Raw genomic sequence first — 24256 nt, 5'->3', positions numbered from 1 at the left:
TGATACATATTTCTAAAAGTTTGGAAATTAAAATATTTTATTAAATTTTATATGTTATATAGTTCAATTTAAATGACATTAATATATACATGTATACATATATAATTTAGATATCTATTAAGTGAGACTTCGTACGCATATAGTTATATAATTATTTATATCTTCTTATAAAAAAAAATTGTAAACCATTGATCACAATTTTTAAAAATTTGAGCCTTTTAACAGTTTTAATAATTTATATTCATTTTTTAAAATTCAAAATACAACATATACGAAAAATCTAAATTTTATTTTAATAATATAAAATTAAACAAAAATTATAGAAGGTACGCAATTTGTTATCAAATCTAAATTTTTCAATATCATTAATTTCATACATATTTTAATAAATTAATTCTGTAATTTTTATTTAAGAAATAAAAAAGAAGACATTTTTGCAGATTACGAATTAATGTTATAGTTAGTTTAATGAGAATTATAACATATGGTTAGATGGACCAAATTATGATCATGTATTGTAATAATTCTTCTAATTTAGCCATATTTTCATAGTGATTCTAAGAATCATTCTAATAATAGTGATATTCTAGTGATAGTGATGACAATTAGCATAACTCACATGTTAAAATGAGTTTGCAATTAAAAAATTTAAATATAAGAAATTAAAACATCGATCAACATCTACTTTCCAAAGATAGAAATGCTATTTACTTTTTAGATTAACTAGGTAGTCGTCCGCGTTACGCGCGGATAATTGATTAAAAAGTTCTGTTGCAACCAAATTTTGTTGTTTGAATACCAACAAATCTCCAAGTGGTCTTCTATGTAATGAATGATCTCTTGGTTTCCGCACGTGAGTTTGAGTTGCAGAATTACTTTCCTTAAAAAGAATCAATTTGGATGAAGTATAGATAGCCTGACTTATAAATGACATATCTCATAAACCATTACTCCTTTTGGTATGAAACCAATTCGCGGCGTGCTCTGGTTGAGTTGAGAATCTATAGCAACTGGTTTCACAGTTAAACTCTTCATGGTCACAGAGATATCCTTCTTTGAATGCACCTATGTCGCTGTTGGCTCCAGTGTAGCTTGTATGGTTGATCTCATGAGCTGGTGGTCCGGCTACTGACTTGAGGTCCTCATCATTTCGTTGTTGTAAGATCTAAAGTAGAGCGATGACTTCGTGTATGGGAGTTTAGTTTTTTTCTCCACATAAAACTTTGTATGATGTCAATGTTGTTGGTGTTAAAGTAGAAGGAAGTTTTTAGTGTTGTTACAAAGAAAAGTTTCTGTAATAACAAAAGAAAAAAGAGTAAATAGATTAGTATAAATTTAAATGAGATATCTTGTTTGGATACTATAAGGAATCATTCTTAGGTAATATAAATTGTGTTCGAGTGTGTCATAGTAATATGAACTATTTTATTGTTTAAACTTTGAGTGCTACTGAGAGTTTTATTTGTAGCAAATCTTAACAATAAATTTGACATAATAATTATCTTTACTATATTATTTTTATATGCTCGTGGAATTCTTTAAAATCAAGGAAATTAGTTCTTTTAATATTACAATAAATAAGTTCAACGCAAACCTGTTTTTAATGTTAATCTTTGGGTTCTTATAGTTTTATTTTATTTGGTCAATCATCTAGGAAGTGAAGACGCATTTATTGATTTGGGAAGTGAAGACAAAGTCGTAGAAATTCAAAGACAATTTGTAAACTAAACCACATGCACTAAGAAACATTTTTGGCAATACCAGGCTCAAGAGTGATGAAGTGATCTGCTTCATTACTTCCAAAGAGCTGAAGAGGTCGATTACCCGCTTGTGAGCTTAAATATGTCCCTTGTGTTTGGTACCTACAATACATAAAAAAAAAAAATAGGCTCCCACAACATAGGTCAACTAAATGACAAACCAGACCAAAGTCGGATTTGAATCACAGCAATTAAGACTGGAGACTGGAAAATATATAATCACTGTTGTACAATGACTGTCATAAGGTGCTAATTTATATTTATGCAGAACACCAAGTGTAAAGTAAACAAACCATTTACATTTTTTGATGTAAACAAAATCTAACGATAATAAGATAATTCATTATGTACACTGCAAGAAATGTAGGTATTGATAGCATATCACGGTAGCATGAATTCACAAACTGCTACTAAAAGTGGCTAGCTGGGATGTCTCATTCTATTGTAGCGCTAAATCAATGCTATACAGTATTTTGTAGGATTTTTATGAAGCGAGCAGTCAAAAATCTAATTTTTATCTCTGTAACACTTATGAGCGCCAAATACTTGGTGAAAAAAACACATTTGGCACCAAAATATTTGGTTTTTTTTTTTGTTCACGTATGTGTTGGCGTTGCTAACGTGATTTGGGTTCTCAAATTGAGATTGAAGAGTATTAGTGGAGGAGAAGACGAAGCCACGAAGGAGCTTCTGTCGGAGTTGCAGTGACGGTAACATCGTCGCTCGTCACCACCACCATGATCGCCATCTCTCCCATCCGCCATAGCTTGTCACCACCTCCACCACCATCGCTTCTCAGATCCGTCTTGGCTTGTCTCAGTCTTCACCGGAGTCGTGACCACCACCGTCACGCTCGCAACAATCATCTCTTTCTTCGATTCAACCCTTCAGTAGTGATAATTCATAAGATCTACATACAGAGCTTGACTCAAATCAACCTCTGTTACGATTCAACCTCTCTGGATTCAACCCCCTCTATGTCTTTCAATGTCTTTCTCTTTAGGCCATGATGAAAGCTCTTGATTCAGCCCTTTTTTTTTTGTGTGTTCTTGTTACATGAAGCTTATTCGTGAGGTTGTTTCTATTCTGTTTGGATTTTTATTTTTATGGAGATATTTTTTTTGAAGAGGGGGATGTGTGAGTAATGAAGGTAATTTGAAGAGACATAGCTATTATCGATTGAGAGAGAGAGGATGCGGAGAGGTGCTCCAAGTTTTGTTTGGATGATTAATTAAGGAGCTTTGAAGAAGTATTGTTAATTGGGCTCTAACAAAATATGAAATATATTATGGGCCGTCGTATATGTATAATGGGTATAGCTGAAAAGAAGTCTGGGAAGAGACTGACATGTAAACTTGATTGTTCGGAAATATTTGAGCCGACGTGGCATCCTTTAGAAGCTCCAAAAATAGCTTTTTTATATAGTAAAGATTTAAAATTTTAAAATAATATAAATATATTAACATTCATAGGTTAATAAAAACAAAAATTCAATTAGATATAGGGGATATAGTTATTCTAATGTTCTAATACGTTTTAAAATTTTGGATTTGGTTTGACAGCTGCATTTGTGCGTATAAAATGGCTTAGCCTGGGCTATTGACCATAGATATGGTTGGATCCTTGTAAATATAACCAGGGTTTGAGGAATCTCTTTAAAATACATCATAATATTACAAGAAACTATTTTGAACAGATCCAATATCACAATAGAATTATTAGTAAATAGAGTTTAATATTCAAATACGAAACTGAACCAAATCTCGCAACATGAGAGTCACTCCTCACTGTCCTGATTAGTACGATTTTATTACACAACATCAATATGAATATCTTAACTTAAGTACTGAATCCTAATTTTCTGTAACTTCCTCAAGGCAATCAAAGAAATGGGCGAGGTCCAGTTTCTCCTTTCTGGTGTAGATTGTCTCTTTAGACCTGCCATCTCTTTGTGCTGCCATCTCGATAAGAAAGTACAGCTTCTTGATTGGAATCTATGTGAGAAAACAAATTCACAAATATTAGTGATAGATCATACTTATGAGTTTTACTAATCAAATATAAAATGAGATTGAGCCACATACATCATTGAGGGCTTTGGAAGCTTCTTCCATATCATCATCTGAGAACACGTTTAGTTGCTTTAGCACCTGAAGCATGCAAGAACACGTTGGGTTGTTTTCATGCACCATTTACACATTATTATACTTTGGCGTAAAATAAAAATAAAATATAGCCTCGCCTTTTAAGTTGAATATGAATAAACTTGTTTAAAAATACCTTCTTGGCATCCTCTGTCCTAAGTAAAGGAACATCATATGTGACAGAAAAAGCTTTGCGCAAACCAACAGCTTTCAAGAAAGTTAATTCACTTGTTGTACCAAGTACAAGAAGTTTGCTCCCCTGTAGACAAATCTACCATGTTAGTGACATGTTTCTTTGTAACTTAAAAGATTTAAACTTTTTCTTGTGTAATTAGGAAACAAACCTCTTTGGGAAGCTGGTTGAGATATATCAATAATGTTTGAAGGATCATGTTTGAAAATCGTGGTCCAATTTCTGAATATTCCAACAGCCTACAAATGTTATAAATATTCAACTTGAGTTAAGAAACCAATCAAGTGTAAGATACAAAGAAAATAATAGAAAATATATGCACCACCGACCTTTCAATATTGTCAAGGATAACAATACTCAATGGTGATTTGTATGCATCCTCAAAGACCTGTTCATTCACACCAAACACAAGTGTCACTAGACAACAATAGAGAACAAAAATATACGAGTGTCAAGCTAGTACCTTAGCAATGCGCGCAGCTTTTGTGCTTTCCTGAAGACCAGCCATGGTCTCTGCTGAGACCTGAACAAACAAAAGAGGCAACATTTTTATAAAGGTAAAAAAAAACGAATTAAAGACGAGCTTTACTTACTATTTTAACATATGGGAAGTTACTGTCTATGCCAATGGTCGCAGCTAAAGCAGTTTTCCCACTGGCCAAGAAGCTTACACATTAGGAAACGCATAGTTTGGATAATCTACTTTTAAGATGAAGTATGGAAGGTACCTTCCACTAGGTCCCTTAAGAAGGCAAGTGACTGGAGGACTTGTTTCGTTGGAAACTTGCTCAACAAGAAACATGATTCTTTTGTAGATGAGATTTTGCCGATCACCACAGTCCACAAATCCCTTGGGTCTATAATACATGTCCAGCATTAGCCTATTAGTATACAATATACATGAAGGGAGATTGTCTGAACAACACAAGATATTTTACCTGCAGTTTTGAAGGGCCTTAGGAGAGGCTCCAAATGCAGGCATAACTTCACGTAATCCTTGACGAAAATCCTCCATAGTAATTTTAATATTCTCTTCATCCACTGGGTTGGAAAGATCTTCCATGTTCAAATGTCTGAACAAAGCATATGATGTTGCACTTTTCACAACACCTTCAAGCTCAGCACCACTATAGTTCTTTGTCTGAGCAGCTTTCCAATTACAAAATAGGACAGATCATGTCAAGACTCAGAATTTATACTTAAGTAATAATATTCCTATGTCCCAACACGTAATGCTTTGTTTTGTTAAAACACGCAGAGATCATACCAAGCTCTTGGAGATTAACATCAGGAGCAAGGAAAGAATTTTCCTTCAGCATTTTGGTATGAATATGAAGAATTTGTACACGTCCAGCTTCATCAGGGAGGCCAATCTCAATATGAACTTCTAACCTTCCAGACCTGTAAGCATGCAAACCTCAAAACATTAGTCCACTAGCTCAAACCTAAAGCTAATATACATGCAAAAATATATAAGAAGTCAGAATATAAACTACTTTAGACTATAATAATTGGATTATATAAATGAAATGAGGACACTACTAATTAGCAAAAGGATGCATAGACCTTAGAAGAGCTTCATCAAGCATATCCTTCCGGTTTGTCATTCCAATAAGTAAGACATTGTTCAAGGCCTCCACACCATCTATCTGGAAATTAACAAGTGTTAGCCTTATCTTAAAAGAGTAAACAAGAAACAAGTACCAATAGCTTCATCGTTGTTGGCTAACCTTTGTCAGGAGCTGGTTTACAATACTGTCATGGACACCTGTACCATCGCTGCTTGATCCTCTTGACTGAAAATTTGTACAACTTAGTTTTAACTCAATAAACGAACATTGTTCACAACATCATCATATGCTACGATTGATATTACATTCTACAAAACATGACTGTCTTAAATTGTAATTATCAAAATTGACAACAGCTTGAATAAAGCAGATTACCTTACAAATAGCATCGATTTCATCGAAAATAATGACATGGAGCTCACTATCATCACCTGAAAAGTTTAATAAGAGCGCCAAATTATCACACTGATGGTAAGAAAAGGAAAACATAAAAGCAACAAAGCAGGGTAAACAATTCTTCCGCACCATGGGTTCTCTGGTCATTCTCAGCATCAGCAAACAGGTCTCTGATATTCTTTTCTGTCTCACCCACAAACTTGTTTAGCACCTCAGGACCATTCACAATCTATCATGTCAAGAAAAGATAAACGAAGGCTTTTAACACATGTATACTTCTTGAAGAAATCCAACAAAACAGCTCCATGAGGTAAGTGTAAAAGTAGATCAGAACTATACCTTCGGCTCCTTTCCATTTAGCATTTTTCCAATTTGGCGGGCCATCAAGGTCTTGCCAGTACCGGGAGGTCCATAAAGAAGCACCCCTTTCACCTGCTTTCTTCCAAGTCTGTAAGATCAAAAGAATAAACTTCAAAGGGACACACATAGCAATAATAACTGTCAAAAACTGATTGAAGAAAAAATCAGAAGAAGACCTGTCCCTGAGATAAGGAGGCAATATCCGATAAGAAAATGCTCTTCGGAATAAATCAACAAAAACTGCATTTAAGCCACCAATCTCGAGAGACAAATTGTTGAAAAACTCCTTTTCTTTAAATATTTTTCGAGTAGCAGCCTCTCGTTGGTTCATAATCTGTATACCAAGTTACACAAATCAGGTTTAAATTGATGGCATTGCCACAATCAAGTGATGAGACAACCAAAAGAGTTGATAAGAAAACAGACCTTTATACCACTTGCATTTGATGCTTCAAACACAAAATATGTATCGTTAAAGATCATCCCTCTTTCGATACCATTTGTTTGGCTCCCATCAGCCTCTATAACCGCTCGGTTGACAGTAAGAATGTAATTAGTTCCATGAAACTCAAATGTAACTCTCTGCCCTACTGTGAAAACCTGCATATAAAGCATGCATAGTTTAAATAAATCTTGATTTATTTCATATGCGTCTCTGTTTCATGCTTTTAGTGACATAGCATGACCTCAGAGTATACAAATCATACATTAGGAGACAGGACACATAAAGACATAGAGAGCAAGAACCCAAAGCGTTTTTACCTGATACATGAATTTCTTCTTGAGTTGGGTTGAAAGAACCACAGCATCAACCTGAAAAGTAATATCCATCATACATAGAGATGTTCACAGATTACGAGAGCTGTCACAAATAATGAGTTACCTGTTCGTTTTTAGTACCCTTCTTCACAAATTCTAACTCAAGTGCCAGCAAAATCAGGTCAAATTTTTCAGGAGGAACGAATCTGCAAGAACAGGGTTTATTAGGGGTCTATAGACCAACATATAAACAAACAAAAAACTGTGGGAGAGACTTACCTGGTGATGGTTACCATGTCATCAGCAGAAACTCTAGCTTGTCTGCGTTGAACAGCATTAAGAGCAATGGTTCCATCTTGGATGCTCTCATGTCCAGTATTCAACAGTTAAGTTAAAACTCTAAACAAACAAAGTGATCCGACAACACAAACAATTCAAAAAGTAAAACTTGGTTCTAATATGTGACAGAGGAGAAAAGAGAGAAGTGATCTGACAGAAACAAAAGCTTGGTTTTGATTTCACCAACCGGTTCCGGGAGGAACAAGTGAGTAAATAATGTTACTTGTCAAAAAATAAAACAGAGGTTTGTAATGAAAAAAAAGGATATGACAGAGAAAGAGTGAAGACGTCAGCGACGTTGGCGAGGAAGAAATTGGTGCCGAGAATGGCGAACTGAGAGAGATCAGAGGGTGAGCAATAAGCCAAGTTGGTGAAAGCTAAATGTGCCTCCGGCGTGGTGGCCACCTTCATGGTTATGACGACAGAAGATTGTGATCCGGAGCGATCTGCCATGGAAAACTTGAACAAGAATAAACAGCTAGTAACGAAGAGTCAAAATATTTTCCCTTCAGACAACGGGATACTTGTGTCTTTTTTTTTTATAATCCCAAATAATTTCTTAAGAGTTAAGAAGCACAATAAAATAAAATAAAAATAGGTAACATAATATTTAATGGAGAAATTGGCTAATAATGCCATATTCAGAAAATATTTGTCCTTTTATACCTTTGACTTTACACTTTTGTTGTCTTGAAAAAGGACTTTATACTTTTGTCTCACTATACATTTCATTATTCTAATACAAAATTAACTTTATAATCCTCTAATTTAATTTATAAATTACATTTTATGTTTAATAATTATACATTTATGTAATTTATACTTTATTTATTTTTAAAACTAATAATTTATGTAATTTACAATATTTTAAATATATTTACAATACATAATCAATTTTATATTTAATAAAATTAAGAAGTAAAAATATATTCATCCAAATATAAGTTAGTTTCGTATTTGTATTTATGTAATTTATACAATATTTTAAATGTATTTATAATATATAATCAATTCTGTCTCTATTAAAATAGTAAAAAGATAAAAAAGATATTTCATCAAATATTATTTAATTTCTTATTTTAATTATATATAAACAAATTATTATACAGGTAAAACATATAAAAGTACAATAAAACTGATGAAATTAATAAAATAAAAATAAAAACAAAAACTATAAAAAATTATTAATATTGTATATAACTTCAAAAAATTTCAATACATATAAATAAAAAGCATAACAAAATGCTTTAACCGTAAATAACAACTATGTATTTTATAATAGTTATATATTAAAACCAAATATATAAAATACATGTTCTAAACAAGATAAAACTGTAACATACATGTATAATATAAATTATAACCCGTTAAAACATAGCATACACGTAAGAACTAATTGTTTTATCGAAAATAGATGGTAGAGTGAAAAATAGAATATAAATTAACCATTTCAATATTTATCTAAAATACAGTGCACTGCTTTTTTTTTTGTAACACTCAGTGCATTGCTTACAATATGAATTATATGCTATGAATAACAAAGAAAGACGGTTAAAATATAAGATAGCATATTTTATATTTAGATAGATTACAGAGAAAGCTTATAATATGTATAATAACCTGCCTAAAACATAGAATAAAGTTATAATATACATTATATCTTCGTAAAAATGGTTATAATATGTAATCTAAAAAACATAGATTAGCAAATACAACTTTTTTAAAAAAGATAATAATTTTTTTAAGAGTTTAATATGTTAAAATTTCACATGAGTTTACAGATTTTTTATATTTTCAGAGTTATATATAATATTGACTTAAGGAAAAAAAAATATTCTTAAACTTCGATTGTTTTTTACAAGCTTCAAACTGTAAAATTTAACAACAACAAAAAGGAAGAAAAAGATTTATCATTTTTGAATAAAGCATTTTTGTGCTAATTAACATTTTAATTTGACGTAGAAAAAACTCATATTTTGGCGATATTCACTAAATTAGGAAAAGTATTTTTGGTTGTGAGTAAATAATATTAAAATATAATTTGTATTTTAAGAGTGTAAATTATTTCTGAAAAAAGAGCCTGGGGGTTTACTTATATAATTCACAAAATCTAGTCTTTGACAAAAATAAATTGACAGAAAAACATTCACTAAAATCTGGACGAAAAATGGATCCACTACACACATAAGAAAATGGGAATTATCAGTGTCAACAAATTAAGATCGAATATTTAATTTTTTATCCACCAAAATTTTGTTTTCTCTTCAACAAGTCTCAAATAACTAAGATTTTATTTTACCAAAAAGAAAATAATAATTAAAGTGACCAATGTAAGATCAAAAGTTGAATGAATAGGTGGAATAAAAGAGAATATGATGTACAATGTAATGTTAAAAATATAAATTAGATTGTTGAAAGAATAATAAACTTATATACTTTGATTAAAAAATTTATATAAAAATAATTTAATGTTTAATTTAAAATTTTAAAAACATAAATAATAATTAATTATTCTGATTTTTGAATTAATAAGGCATTAACTAATAAATATTCATAAAAAATAATATCAGTATCTACCGACAAAACACCTAGTGTCGAATAATTATAACTATTATACATTGTCTAAGACTAAATGGGTTGAGAGTGTCTGTGTAAGAGCTGTAGCTGGTAAGCATTGGTAAAATCTTAAAGTCAGTTAAAAGTTTCCAAAAGATATCTTACCATAAAATTTTAAATGCTAAAAATAGGAAAATATATGAAAAATCAGATGAGAATTATGAAAATTTGATAAAATACTTTTAAAAATGTCATTGATTTAAATGATAAAATTTATATTTAGATATTGAAACTTTGTTACATAACTAAATAACATAAAAATATTTCATTTTCTTTCGAAGACATGTTGTAGTTAGGACGGGGTAGGAATTTGATCTTTGAAATTTGGAAGATAATTGTGATGCGATTTTTTTTTTGTCTTGGTTAGTAATTTTATCATTCAGTTTATTTAGACACCGTCTTGATGTTCAATGTTTGGATATTCGGTGTCTGGATATTTGGTAAAATATATATTTTAACCAGAAATATGGTTTGATGCATAAAATTAATAAAATTTTATTTTTTTAAAAAAAAATCTAATTTTTTGAATAACAATTTCATTATAAAAATAAAAATTATCATTTTAAAACTGTAATAACTAAAATTATGAAAAATATTGTAATTTGTATATATAAACAATAACTATACAATGTTTAAAATCTTGTATAGTTAAAGAATAGTTATAAAACTTGTTAAGAACAGTTAATAATACAACATTAATTTGTATATGTAAAAGAATTTTAATTAATAATATTAAGAAAACATGCAATATTTTACTCTAACAATATATATACAATTGATAAAGTACTTTTAAATCAACTTTTTATTCAAAATAGCACATAAAACAAAAAAAATAGCACATATGAGATTTGTTCAATATAACTCTTTATATATGCATATATACATAGATAAGATTATATATCCATTTTTAATTTAAGTATTTGTAATTTGATTTATTTTACATATATTGCATATTGATATTCATTTTACATTGTAAAATTACAGAAACATAAATTTTAGATTAAATCAAAATGAATAACAAATTATATAAAAATGGGAAATTTTCATGTTTACTACTTTCTTGGTACCATAATTTATGTTTACCACCACTAAAGAAACATTTTCATAAATATCTTCTTCATTAAATGGCAAAAGACTCTTATAACCTTGTTCTATATATATGTATAGTAAATAATTATTTAAATAAAAAAATTCTGTTTTCGAATTATACTTTTTCAAATTTGAAATTTTTTATAAATTTTTTTTTCGAAATTTCTTTTTAAAAATTGAAAATTATTTTTGAAACTATTTTTTTAAATATAGTTTTAAAGTATTTATTTATATATTTATTAGATCTTAAATTATAGAGATTTTGTAAAGTATAAATGGACCCGCAACAAACTCTGATAAAACGATTCTCATCAACAAAGAGAACTATAAATTCGTGTTTCAAAAGAAAAAAAGAGAACTGTAAATTTATTTTTTTATTTCACCTGAATCTCGAATAAAGTGTAGCGTTTTCTGAAGGAACAAAACATCAAAGACTGGAGAGTATGGCCCACAGAATCCTCGTTGATGGTTGTACTTTAGCTCATATAGAACAAATATTATGGCTCCGAATAGAAACAACGGATCAAGCGTCACGGATCTAGCGGATCAAATAAATCTAGCAGAACAAGAGTGGATCAAGCGGATCTAGCGGTACAAGTGTGGATCAAACGGATCTAGCGGTCCAAAATATATGTTTGAATGGTAAAAGTGAATAAAAAGTGGTCCAAAATACTGTACAAATTAAAAATAAATCATATTACTATTTAATTTTATAATTCTGAATATTAATTTTTAGAATTAAGTTATATATTTTACATTTAAAATAGAATAGAAGTTTTTTTCAATATACATATACAGAGATTTAAAATGAAATATATATATATATATATATATATATATTTAACTTTGTATGATTTAAAAATAATTATGTTTTGATAAAACAATATAACAGTTTAAGATTTAATATAACTAACTTAATAAATTTAAAATATTAAAAAAATCTGAAAGTAACACATTGTTAAGAAATTACAGTGTAATTATTTTGAGCTTCAAAATTAAAATATATAATTGGATGACTTATAAATAATTATAATTTTAGGTAAAATAATATAATAATTAACGGTAATATTAAATAAAATTTTAGAATGTTTTAAATAAAATTTGAAAGAGAATAACTCATTTAAAAAATAAAGTATAAAATATATATCTTGTAAAAATTTAAAATCCAAACATATCTTAAAATCTTAAAAACAAATGGTCTGGTGAATCGAATCAAAAACTGTTTTTTAATCCACCAAATTGAATTAAATTCATAATGCTATGATATTGATACAAAATATTTCAAAATTAACAAAAGAAATAAGTGGTCTGGTCTGTCTTTTATCCACTTGGTCCACTTCATATTTGTGGTAGAAGAGTTATACCGCTTGTGTACCATAAATCCTTTGTTATTTTTAACTGCTAGTGATGCTCTTACTTTTACTGTTTAGTACACTTGTTTTATTAACTTTTGTATGAATGACAAATTTAAGTGGATGAAACACTTCGGTGGGCGATCTGCTTTTTTATACGCTTTCCATTCAGACACTATGATGTCACTAAGATTATGTACATTGTTTAGTTTTCTCAACGCCTAAATTACACTTCCACCTTAACACATCATATTATCTTTCTTCCACGTATACATCAAATATTTATATTTCACTATAACTTTAAATAAAAAATCAACACTTTATCTATTTATTTTTGTTTAATGTTTCATATCTTGATTTTGTAACTAAATAATAACAGACATAAAAAAAATTCTTTTCAAAAATTAATTATTATAAAATTAAATTTAATAAATTACAACTGAAATTTTATGAAATATTTAACAAAAGTATAATGATTGAAAATGTTTACAACTTACAATAAAAGATTTTTTGTATATGTCCAAATCATATGAACCTAGTCTCTATTAATAGATCATCAAAAGTTATAAATTTTGATATAGTGTATTAAAATAAATAAATTAATTTGCTGTGAAATAAATGACTTATAATAAGAAAGGTGAATATAAAAACTATAACTAATATCAACAACCAATAAGAAAGCAGTAGAGATTATTGTGGACCTTATTTTCTTGGCTTTCAACATGTTGAATAAATTCAACAACAAACAATCCATGTCATGTTTTATTTTTTTCAACAGGTCCTCTATAAGCTTTCAACAGTTTAAAGAAAGATTCAACAGGTCCATTGTAAGTAGTCTAAAATGAAATGTGGTGTTACTATTCGTGGAAAAAAAGGTGTGTTACAGACCATACATTATAGCTCCCAGTACTTATACTAAATTTCTTAGTAATTGCTCCAAAAAAAAATTCCTTAATAATTATAGTGTTATATGGGCACATGTTACCTGTAATTCTAAATGTGAATTGTGCTTTGTCATATAACTACGTTTTGCTCGATTACTCAGAAATTAGTCTACCATTTTTAAACGTCGTTCATTTTTCTCAATCAACTCAGCCTCTTCGGGAGGTTTGTTTTTGTCATTTTTTAAAGTTCTCTACAAAATCTTTTTCGGTTTAGTAAAAGGAAACAAATTTTTTCTCTGTTTTGTTAAAACAACCATAACAGATTTCTATGAGAATTGCTGCGGCAGTTACAAGTATGTGGGCTGGTATGCTCCGGAAAGTTGGTTTGCATCCAAAAAAGAATAGTAACACCACATTTCATTTTAGACTACTTACAATGGACCTGTTGAATCTTTCTTTAAACTGTTGAATGCTTATAGAGGACCTGTTGAAAAAAAATAAAACATGACATGGATTGTTTGCTGTTGAATTTATTCAACATGTTGAAAGCCAAGAAAATAAGGTCCACAATAATCTCTACTGCTTTCTTATTGGTTGTTGATATTAGTTATAGTTTTTATATTCACCTTTCCTATTATAAGTCATTTATTTCACAGCAAATTAATTTATTTATTTTAATACACTATATCAAAATTTATAACTTTTGATGATCTATTAATAGAGACTAGGTTCATATGATTTGGACATATACAAAAAATCTTTTATTGTAAGTTGTAAACATTTTCAATCATTATACTTTTGTTAAATATTTCATAAAATTTCAGTTGTAATTTATTTAATTTAATTTTATAATAATTAATTTTTGAAAAGAATTTTTTTTATGTCTTAACTGTTATTATTTAGTTACAAAATCAAGATATGAAACATTAAACAAAAATAAATAGATAAAGTGTTGATTTTTTATTTAAAGTTATAATGAAATATAAATATTTGATGTATACGTAGAAGAAAGATAATATGATGTGTAAAGGTGGAAGTGTAATTTAGGCGTTGAAAAAACTAAACAATGTACATAATCTTAGTGACATCATAGTGTCTGAATGTGAAGCGTATAAAAAAGCAGATCGCCCACCGAAGTGTTTCATCCACTTAAATTTGCCATTCATACAAAAGTTAATAAAACAAGTGTATTAAACAGTAAAAGTAAGAGTACCACTAGCAGTTCTCTACAAAATGTCGTTCATTTTTCTCAATCAACCCAGCCTCTTCGGGAGGTTTGTTTTTGTCATTTTTTTAAAGTTCTCTACAAAATCTTTTTCGGTTTAGTAAAAGGAAACAATTTTTTTCTCTGTTTTGTTAAAACGACCATAACAGATTTCTATGAGAATTGCTGCGGCAGTTGCAAGTATGTGGGCTGGTATGCTACGGAAAGTTGGTTTGCATCCAAAAAAGAATAAGGCTGGTATAAGCTGGCTCGTTACACTTGTTCAAACGGACCAGATAAAGCACGTCTAGGCCACCATCAAAACCGGTTCTGGCAAATCTAAAGAGACTATCTACTTGTCTTCATCAAGTTGCCAAATACTACCATCTATCTTAGATTCTTACAGGATCCACTAGAGCAGCATGCTCAGCCACTGAACCAATGACAATATTAAGCAAATTGGCCCCAATATAATATTTAATCTAATCGGCCCAAAAGCATATGCTTCACCTTCTTTTATCCAGAACCGGTTCTGCCTAATATATATTTTGTAGTGATGAAATAAAATCTAAAATCTAAAACAAAATGACTTACAAAAATTATTGAAGCAGCATCATGAAAAATATATGAGCATTACCTAGAAGCTTAAATTGAATCAAAACCTCAGTAAAGCAAAACAATAGTTAACTGAAGCTTCATGTCACTCATTGTAGGGGTAAAATCTCTCATATTGAGCTTCAAGCCCTCTGTTGTCGGAACAACCTCACTTTTAGCAGATATGCGGATAAATCATTATCTTGTGAAAGTCAGAAAATGAGAAATATACCTTTGGCTCCTTTTCAATAAATATTTTTCCAATTTGGCGAGCCATCAAGGTCCAAAAAGAAGCATCTTTTATCTTGCTTTTCTCCAAATTTGCAAGATCATAAGATAAACTTCAAAGGGACACAAAACACATAGCAATAATTGTCAAAAGTGCTCGAAGAGAGAACCACAATAGAATGAAATATACGATAAGCAAATGCTCTTCGGAACACGTCAACGAACTCTGCATTTAAGCCACCAATGCTAGAGAGTGAATGTTAACAGAGGTTGTTCAAAAAAAAAGAATGTTAACAGAGAATTACAAACAATGAAGATCGTAGTTCCTTGTCAGAGTAACTGTGTAGAGAAAAGTAAATAATAAGAATAATGTGTCATAACAAAACATAAGATAGATGCATGTGTGGCCATGACAAAATGAATTGTTTCTTAAACTATTAAAAACCATAACAATCATATCTAAGTCCAAGTTAAAAACATTTGCTGACCATTATTCATCTTCTATGTACCTCCATGAAAAATGTGTAGCCTCTCATCTCAACGTAATCATAATCTATTAAAAGAGTCAATGTAATATGACATTTAAGTTAATGTTTATATAATGTTGTTATTAATATTTGTTTGTACATAAAATTTGTAGGTTTTTCTTAATAATACTAATTTATAGGGTATTTTAGCATTATTTATGAGTTTTTGTTAATAAAGATATTGATTAGGTGTATTATCAAGTAAATATTATTTTTATTAACAAAAAATAAAATCGTAAACAACGAGAAAATAAATCTAGTTTCTCATTGTGCTTTAGTTGTGCAATCGGGAGATGATAATATCCCCTTTAGATATTTTGAGGGAGTTCTTTTATATTTGATAGTTGCTGATATGAATTTTTTGTTTTAAGTTTTTGGTGGAAGAGATGTAGTGTGGAGTGGAATGCTTGGGTTTTTATATCCGTAAAAATTTAATGTAAAGTAACGTAACCTTTGTGCAGTGATGGTGTTATTAGAAGGATAATTTGACTATGCTAATTTAGTGGTTGATTTTGTAAGATCGGCCTGCCATAACTTTATGTGTTTTAAGTTTTTAAACCTTTTTTGGGCAAGTTATTACTTGCATTTACAGTAACAACTCTATAGATTAATAATGTTGAGACTATTATATTTTATTATTTATAAAATTATTGATTTACAAAACTTTCTTTTTTAGATTTTACAATTTATACATTAATTAAATTTTTTTTAAAACTAATTGTTATAATTATATTATATTATTTGGTGTGTATAAAATATGTTTCATAGAATTTAAGTGTTCTTTTGGCTATAAATTTACTAAATGTTATCAAAATATATTGAAATATTAAAAAATATAGATAAATTCTATTGTTAATATAAAATAAATGGTACAATTTTTTGTTTGTACGTATATAAATAGTTAAGTTATGCTTTTAGTGGAACTATATATTTACATAGGATTTTCTAAAAAACTATTATCTTATTATCTTATTGATTCGTGTCATATTTTGAACTGACTCAGTTCGGGACCAAAGAAATTTATTAATTTATCGTATTTATTAATTTATAAAATATTAATTTATAGAGTTTCTACTGTATAAGAAATATTTTTATAAAAATATCTCAACTAAATTTCGTGAAGTTTTTAATACCCACACTTTTTTGCTATTGGTTTAATACTCAAACTTATTATTATGCTCATTTTGATACAATTACTTTTAAAACCATGTTCATTTTAATATTCAAACTATGTTTTTAATCAAAAATATCAATAAATTTTTAAAAACAATTCTAAAAATATCTAAAATTCAAAACAATTTTAAAATTTCATGATTTTTTTTTAAGTATTAAGAGTAAAAGTAACTAAATGTATATAATCTTAGAACATTATAATATCATTTTTAATTTCAATTTTAGTTTGTTTTCTGAAGTTTAAAATGAAATTATTAAAATTATTCAGAGTTAAAATTTTCTAAATTTTATCTAAAGTTTAGTTATTTTTATCTTCAAAATTCAACATAAATTTGAAAAAATTTAGATTTAGATTTAATTTTGAATTTTAGATATTTTTTACATTTTTTCTTGAAATTTATCAATATTTTTGATTAAAATAAAAAAGTTTGTGTATTAAAATGAATTTTAAAGTAAATAAAAAAGAGCAATAATTAGTTTGGATTAAATTGTATACCAAAAAGATTTCAGTATTAAAAGGTTTAATGAAATTTAATTAGGATTTTCTTATGAATTTTCCCTATTAATAACGGTGGGACAATTTTTTCCGCATATGGTGAACATCGAATTTCCATTGAGCACAAGATTAGCAAGATGGGCTGTTTATTAAATTTGTTAAGGTGTTTATAATTATTTTGGGGTTTAGGCCTGTCTTAGAAGAGAGTAAACATGATCTCGCTAGTCTACATATGAAATTATGAATAATGTATGTTTATGATTTCGCCCGTGCAGGTCACGCCAAGAATAATGTATGTTTTTGAAATTATGAATAATGTATGTTTATGATCTCTGACTTTAAATTGTCTTTAGAAAACGGTTGTTGCAATGTAGTAGAAAGTAACTCTTTAACGCCAACAATTTATGGGTGTAGATGTTTGATTGTGAGAGCTGACGTAAAATCTCACCTACTTTGGACGCCTATATTTTGGTGGAAGAGGTTGGTAATCTGCACACTGCAAACCGGAAACAGATTTTCTAGAAACTGAACACAGCTTCAGTGGGCAGACCATAAGATGTGCAGCTTCAGCAGCTCGAAAGTTTGTCGATTTAGTATCTCCGTATCAAAAGTGACAAACACAGCTTCGTCTGTTTGGTGTGAGACAGCTTCGTCTGTTTGGTCTGAGACGGATAGTTCGAGACGATACCTGTATACAGTGAAGGGATGCAGAAACGAATATTAGTGTTAGTTAATTTAATATTCATAACAAAGATATATAAAAAGAAGATAAGTTATATGAATGTAACCTGACAACATCCACAGCGTTGGAATCATCACATGCGATGCATGAGAAGGAAGACACCTCTGGCTGGAGCTTTTTTTGAACATTTTGAGCAGGAAGTATAACAAAAGCCGTTATCTGTTTGAATTCTTGTCACCTTGCTGTACAGAAAAACTCAATGCTCTGTAATGCATAAGAGAACAATGACAATTAGTAGAGTCAACTATAAGTGTTAAGAATTTTGGCGGATAAAAGTGTGACCTGAGGTTGGGATGTGATAACATATTCGTTGAGCTCAGAAACAGATTAGATAACATATAAGTTCCACAAGGTGGTCTGTATATATAAGGATTATACTGGCTTACTTTTCATAGTACAACTTCCCTGCAACTGTCGCTTTAGCCAAAGTAGATATGAGTTCCAGATATGGCGTTGAGAAATAGCCGGCCTGCATATGGAGCGAACGTAATTTTATGATCATGCTATGGTTTGAGATATGGCGTTGAGAATGTGTTTGTTAGTAACCTCCAACTATTGCGGGTGGGGTTAATGCTGGTTGCTACAACCATTTTGGGCTCAGAACCGTAACTCTCCAATTTTCAATGAAATGCGCGAGCTAGTCCATCGAACAAACTTAGGCAAACAGAAACATCCATGTAAAGATGCAACGATATTGGGTGTCATGATGGTCACAATGAGATAAAATGTAGCAGAAAATGATACCTCTGTTTAGTCAACTGTGTAAACGTACCTATACGTAGTGTCGTCATTATACATTGTGCGCCGCATGTGTCATCGACGAACGTGCTCCAGATTGCGCTAGCTCACCAATAATGTTTTGACAAATTGAAAATTGATCACGGTAAAAAGAGTGGAGATGTGCTAAAGCGATAGTTTTGATTTTTAAGTTTAGAAGCATACCAGCTAGGTGTGTGTTAGTGTTTGCTAGTGCTAGTAGCTGGTCGTTGTTGAGAAACCGGAACAGCTCAGCTGCTCAGGTACCATCGGATTAACCGTTTCCGTCAATTCTGTGAACGCCGTGCTATCATTGAAGCGTCTGGAGAGAGGGGAGTAAGACAGTCTGAAGTTGATGTTGTCCCATGTAACGTCCATACCACTAATCGAGTTCACATAAGTGCCGAAGCGGATGGCATTGACGGAACCTATCATTGCCTGTTTGAGAGAATTAACAATTTGATTTGTTTAAGTTGATACTGATCATCGCATACGACAATCTTATTTATAGATTGAGCTTTAAGCCGTTACCTTGAAGGAGGGTGAAGATTGAATGCGAGAGAATGGGCGGAGTGCTCTAAAACACGTAAATGCTTGCTTTAAAATGGTGAGTGAATGATAACTGCAGCCGTTACAGGACTGTTGATAGGCGGCAATGTAATCTGATCGGAAACTCAAGGCAGCGTTGCTCTGTAAGTCCTAAGAAGAGGGGAAGGAACCCTATGTCCTTATGGGTCAAATGTGCAAATACATGAAGAACTATAAGCTCAATCAATTGAGAGGCCCATCTAATATGTGAACACCACCAAACAATAGCGTAGGAAGAAGATGGATAAGGACACGTGTCAGAAAAAGGAATAGGCTTCGCTGACGTGGCACATTGTAGAGACTTTCTAGTCAACTTTATTAATATAGATATATGTGAATTAATATTTAAAATATTTATGTAGAAATTATAAATATAAAATAAATCTAAAATCCGCGATGATTAGTTGTTGATGATTAAACTGATTAGTATTTTTTATAGAGCCAATTTGGTCAAACTATCTTTACAAATAGTTTATGAAGTTAGATTTATGAAATAAATTTCAATGTGATATGTTTTTATACTTCAATTATCAGCAATATTAGATAAAATGTTTGTAAAGACATGTTTTACATATTTCGCATAGTATTGTAAAAGTTTTTGACCTGATGTGCCTCTCACCCTCTCCAAGAGAGGTAATATCCAATTGAAGGTTAATAAATCATCCCAAAAAAGGCATACGATTTCTCATGAACAAATAGAAATGATAACCATTGAGGCCAAGCAACAACATAAAAACTTATGTTTTTCGGTTATTTTTTGCAATAAGAAAGGAGCTTATATGTTTTATGAAGCAGATTCTAAATGTACCATCCAATAGGGGATCAAAAGTAGAATTGGAGAAAGGGATTCTTTCAAATAGCAGAAAGAAGACAAAGCTTCGGGTCTGTTGATGACTTTGACTAGAATCTTGTTATCTGATTTGGAGGCGTAAGATTTCCATAGAGCGTCTTGTAGTTGGTCTTTTTCTGGAGGATTGTGGTGGTTTTATTTTGATAACTATTTTCTATTTTAAAAATCTGATCTATGGTAATTTTATTTTAATCATGTGTCTCCGTCACAATCTGCTTTTTTATTCTGTTATAATAATGATCGAAGATATAATAAGAAAAAGAAGGAAAAACATTAGAACAAGCATAAGTGGATACATAGCGAATGTCGCTAAAACACAAATGTCTTGGAACACAAAACTTTTGTTACAGGCTGATCTCAAGATTCTGTTTATACAGCAGCTTTTACACTTTGTGGCGTTGTTGAAGCTGGACTTTCGACCTGAAAGTGAGAGAGGTAACAAAAGTTTGGTTACTTAAAGTTTTGATTTCTATGGATCAGGGAACTGCAAATCTAAATCCTTGTATTTTTTTTTACCTTAGCTGCTTTAAACAGTTCGTCTACAACCTCAGACAGAGTTGGATGTGCATGAACCGCAAGTTTTATGTCCTGCAAGCACATCACAAAAACCACAATAATCTCACAATCTAAAGCTTAATGAAACAGGTTAGTTTGCAAGCAAGAAGATTGCCCCCTAACCTGAATGCGTGTTCCTAATGCGATAGCGTTGGATGCTTCATGGATAAGATCAGCTGCGTGCAACCCGAAGATATGAACTCCTAGGATTTCACCATTGTCAGGTCTGTATATCATCTGTTGCACATAAAGAGAGCGTCTTCTCGGTCACTCCATGACTACAAAACAACTTTCTTGAAACAATAAAGTTCAATTTAGTTCTTCTCTTTACCTTAGCGAGTCCTTCTCCTTCATTTTCGGCTAGAGCCTTTGTGTTTGCCTTGAAACTTGTCTTGGCAATACTTACTTTAAATCCTTCTTTCTCAGCTTTCTCTCTCGCTTGAGGCTGTGAATTGCAGAAATGGTTACCCACACACAAAAGGTCAAGTTTTTACAAATCCACTAAGGGTGTCGAGAGTTACCTCTGTTAATCCCACCATGCTGATTTCAGGATGAGTGAAACAAGCAGCTGGGATGCTAAGATGATTCAGCACATGATCTCTACCTGTGACTTGCTCCACCACTAGCCAACACCAAGTAGAGGCACACAGAGTTTACATTTAAAAGGGGAAAAAGGCTTATGCATATATATAATGGAGTATTAATAATCAATTTACCTGAAATTCCTTGGGCACTGGCTGCATGAGCGAGCATCAGTTTCCCATTGGCATCACCGATGCAGTACAGGTTTGGAACCTATCAACCAAGAATGTCTCGGTAAGAACTGATTGTAAGACATACTAAGATGTGCGTATGAAAAGAACACTAACCAGCTTTCCGTTTCCGTCGATAACACGCATTCGCTCATCAACTGGTATGAAACCTCTCTGTGTCGCTACATTGATCTGTGTGGAAAAGAGAGCGTGAAGGTTATTTCTTTCACAACCAAATAAACTCAGAGAACCAAAAGTGTGAAAACATATATTCATTAGAGGATGCGGTTTATTATTATTATCTCTTACGTTTTCAAGGCCAAGACCATTGGTGAATGGAGCTCTTCCTGTAGCAATAAGAGCAGCGTCCACCTTGAAAAAAAGGGAACATAAGGTCACACTTTCAGTGCAAGAGAAGAAAATAAATAACCCATAAAAGAGTCCGTTGTGATAGAATCCAAAGACATTTATTTGGGATATGAGTACTACGCAGCAGTAAAATCATTCTCTAGTGCACCATCATTAATCGTCCTTACCTCCAAAGTATCCTTGTGTTCCTTGGTTTTAGCATCAATCAGCTCAATCATCACTGGTCTTCCATCTTTTGCTGGAGTGATCTGTGAAAAAAAAATGAAAGATCCGCAAACAGACTGTATATGGAAGAAATTATATATAAAATGCGTGAGATAAGCAAGCTTACTTTGCTTGCAAACACTCCAGTATGATAGTCAATCTTTCTTGGATTTATCAGAACCCTTTGAGCCAGCTTACTGATCTCAGGATCAAATCCAGGCATCAGCTGATCCAGCGCCTCAATAAATGTTACCTGCATAAAATTTTCTTACTATTTAGAAAAAAAAACTTACTTGAAAGCAATAAACAAACGAACACTACTTGCCCATAAAATCAACATGCTACTACCTCACTGCCAAGGGCGGTGTAAACATCACTGAACTCAAGACCGATATAACCACTTCCTACTATCGCAATCCAGTCAGGAACAGACTCCAACTTCAATGCATGGTCACTTGTGATAACAGTCTTTCCTACAGAACAAAAAAACATAAGGCAACTTTAAGCTGCTTGCTATACTAACAGAGACGAGATGTTTTTAGTTTTGAGACTCCTCCCCTCACATACCATCAACTTCTATTCCTTTGGGGACAAAAGGTACAGATCCGGTAGCAATGATTATATCTTTGGCGGTAATAACATTGTCCTTTCCATATTTAACCTTTTGTGGCCCCTGAACAAGTAGAATAAAGAGTACAATTAGGATCGCCAATTAAGTAATCATGTCTGAGTTATCATACCAAAAGGACAATAACAAACTAACCAGAACAGAGCCAAACCCTGTCAATATGTCAACACCAAGCGCCTTCATAGAATTGGTGAGATTATTCCTAATTTTGGTAGCCAGGTTACTGGCATGGTCAGCCACACCCTGACGGTCATAACCCGCAGCTGAAACCTGTTATCCAGGGGAGAAGACAGAATCAGAACTTTTGAGCATCTACAATCATTTCATGAACTATAACGAGAGAAAGGATCATAGGCAACATCAGTTGGTGGTATTATTTACCTGCAGACCAAAGGACTTCATGTGATGTTCGTTCTGAAGTTCCCTCATCCGACCACTAACAGCAAGAAGAGCTTTCGAAGGCACACATCCTCTGTTAACACAAGTCCCTCCAACAACATCTCCCTCAATGATGGCAGTTTTGAGTCCCTATAGGAAAAAAAAACACACCTTATCTATTACAGAACTACTTTATTCTATTACAGAACTAAGTTATTCTATTACAGCACTAAGTTATCTATTACAGAACTACTACCAACCAAGTGAGAGCTTCACATTTAGCATAGAGTAAGAAGGATCTATGGTAAGAAATAAAGGTTAAACCTTCTCAACGGCGTGCAATGCAGCTCCGTGGCCACCAACTCCAGCTCCGATTATGACCAAATCATAATCGAAGGACTTATTCGAAGGAGCTCCATTGCCACCAGCAGCGGCGGAGACTTCGATCCTTCTATTTTTGACTTGGAAACGGCAAGAGTTTAACTGCTTCGGCGGAGAGAAACCAAACGCCTCCCGCCGGAGACCGCAGAACCGGAGATTCCTCGGTGCGGCATTCGGTGAACAGAGCGGACGATTGGGTAGAGTAAGAGAGGACTGTGAGAAGGAGAGAGAGAAAGCTGATTGCATTTTTAGAGAGAGAGAGAGAGAGAGAGAGAGAGATCTGAAAAATGGGAGTGAGGGAGATGACAAGTATAGCTCACGACAGAGACGAGCGGAGGCGGAGATATCAAAGATGGGACACGTGGCAC

At 31.5% G+C, this 24256-nt stretch overlaps 2 protein-coding genes and 1 long non-coding RNA gene across 6 annotated transcripts; 1 reads left to right on the top strand and 2 right to left on the bottom strand.

The window, feature by feature from the left end:
* Positions 1-1654: 1654 nt before the first annotated feature.
* Positions 1655-20557, bottom strand: LOC103870057 (vesicle-fusing ATPase). 4 transcript variants are annotated; one of them, XM_033279034.1, is made up of 23 exons: positions 19370-19597; positions 19200-19267; positions 7791-19081; positions 7463-7558; positions 7308-7389; positions 7187-7237; positions 6851-7024; positions 6601-6758; positions 6404-6512; positions 6194-6293; positions 6044-6099; positions 5828-5893; positions 5664-5746; positions 5365-5498; positions 5036-5246; positions 4826-4954; positions 4691-4751; positions 4561-4620; positions 4427-4485; positions 4249-4336; positions 4041-4163; positions 3845-3910; positions 1655-3754 (listed from the first exon to the last, which is right to left on the bottom strand). In XM_033279034.1, exons 3-23 carry the CDS (start codon positions 7973-7975, stop codon positions 3614-3616), a joined length of 2232 nt encoding a protein of 743 aa, XP_033134925.1. In that variant the 5' UTR covers positions 7976-19081; positions 19200-19267; positions 19370-19597; the 3' UTR covers positions 1655-3613. The 4 variants fall into 4 exon arrangements, with proteins under 4 accessions (XP_033134925.1, XP_033134921.1, XP_033134923.1 ...); XM_033279030.1 differs by adding an exon at positions 19715-20557 and having other exon boundaries at positions 7791-19621; XM_033279032.1 differs by having other exon boundaries at positions 7791-19267.
* Positions 19429-20986, top strand: LOC117127959. Its single transcript, XR_004451002.1, has 2 exons — positions 19429-19655; positions 19695-20986. It is a non-coding gene; the product is annotated as an uncharacterized LOC117127959 (long non-coding RNA).
* LOC103870046 (dihydrolipoyl dehydrogenase 2, chloroplastic) lies at positions 20826-24209 on the bottom strand. The gene is made up of 15 exons (XM_009148146.3): positions 23832-24209; positions 23511-23657; positions 23265-23399; positions 23069-23174; positions 22850-22974; positions 22629-22754; positions 22465-22545; positions 22238-22300; positions 22046-22120; positions 21893-21971; positions 21698-21798; positions 21508-21621; positions 21300-21413; positions 21138-21209; positions 20826-21041 (listed from the first exon to the last, which is right to left on the bottom strand). The coding sequence occupies exons 1-15, from the start codon at positions 24132-24134 to the stop codon at positions 20991-20993; spliced, it is 1692 nt and encodes a 563-aa protein (XP_009146394.1). The 5' UTR covers positions 24135-24209; the 3' UTR covers positions 20826-20990.
* Positions 24210-24256: the final 47 nt, after the last annotated feature.

Source organism: Brassica rapa, chromosome A01, assembly GCF_000309985.2.
Source record: "Brassica rapa cultivar Chiifu-401-42 chromosome A01, CAAS_Brap_v3.01, whole genome shotgun sequence".
Taxonomy (NCBI): domain Eukaryota; kingdom Viridiplantae; phylum Streptophyta; class Magnoliopsida; order Brassicales; family Brassicaceae; genus Brassica; species Brassica rapa.
The sequence above is the reverse complement of the archived record's forward strand: the minus strand, read 5'-3'. Positions and strand labels throughout refer to the sequence as shown.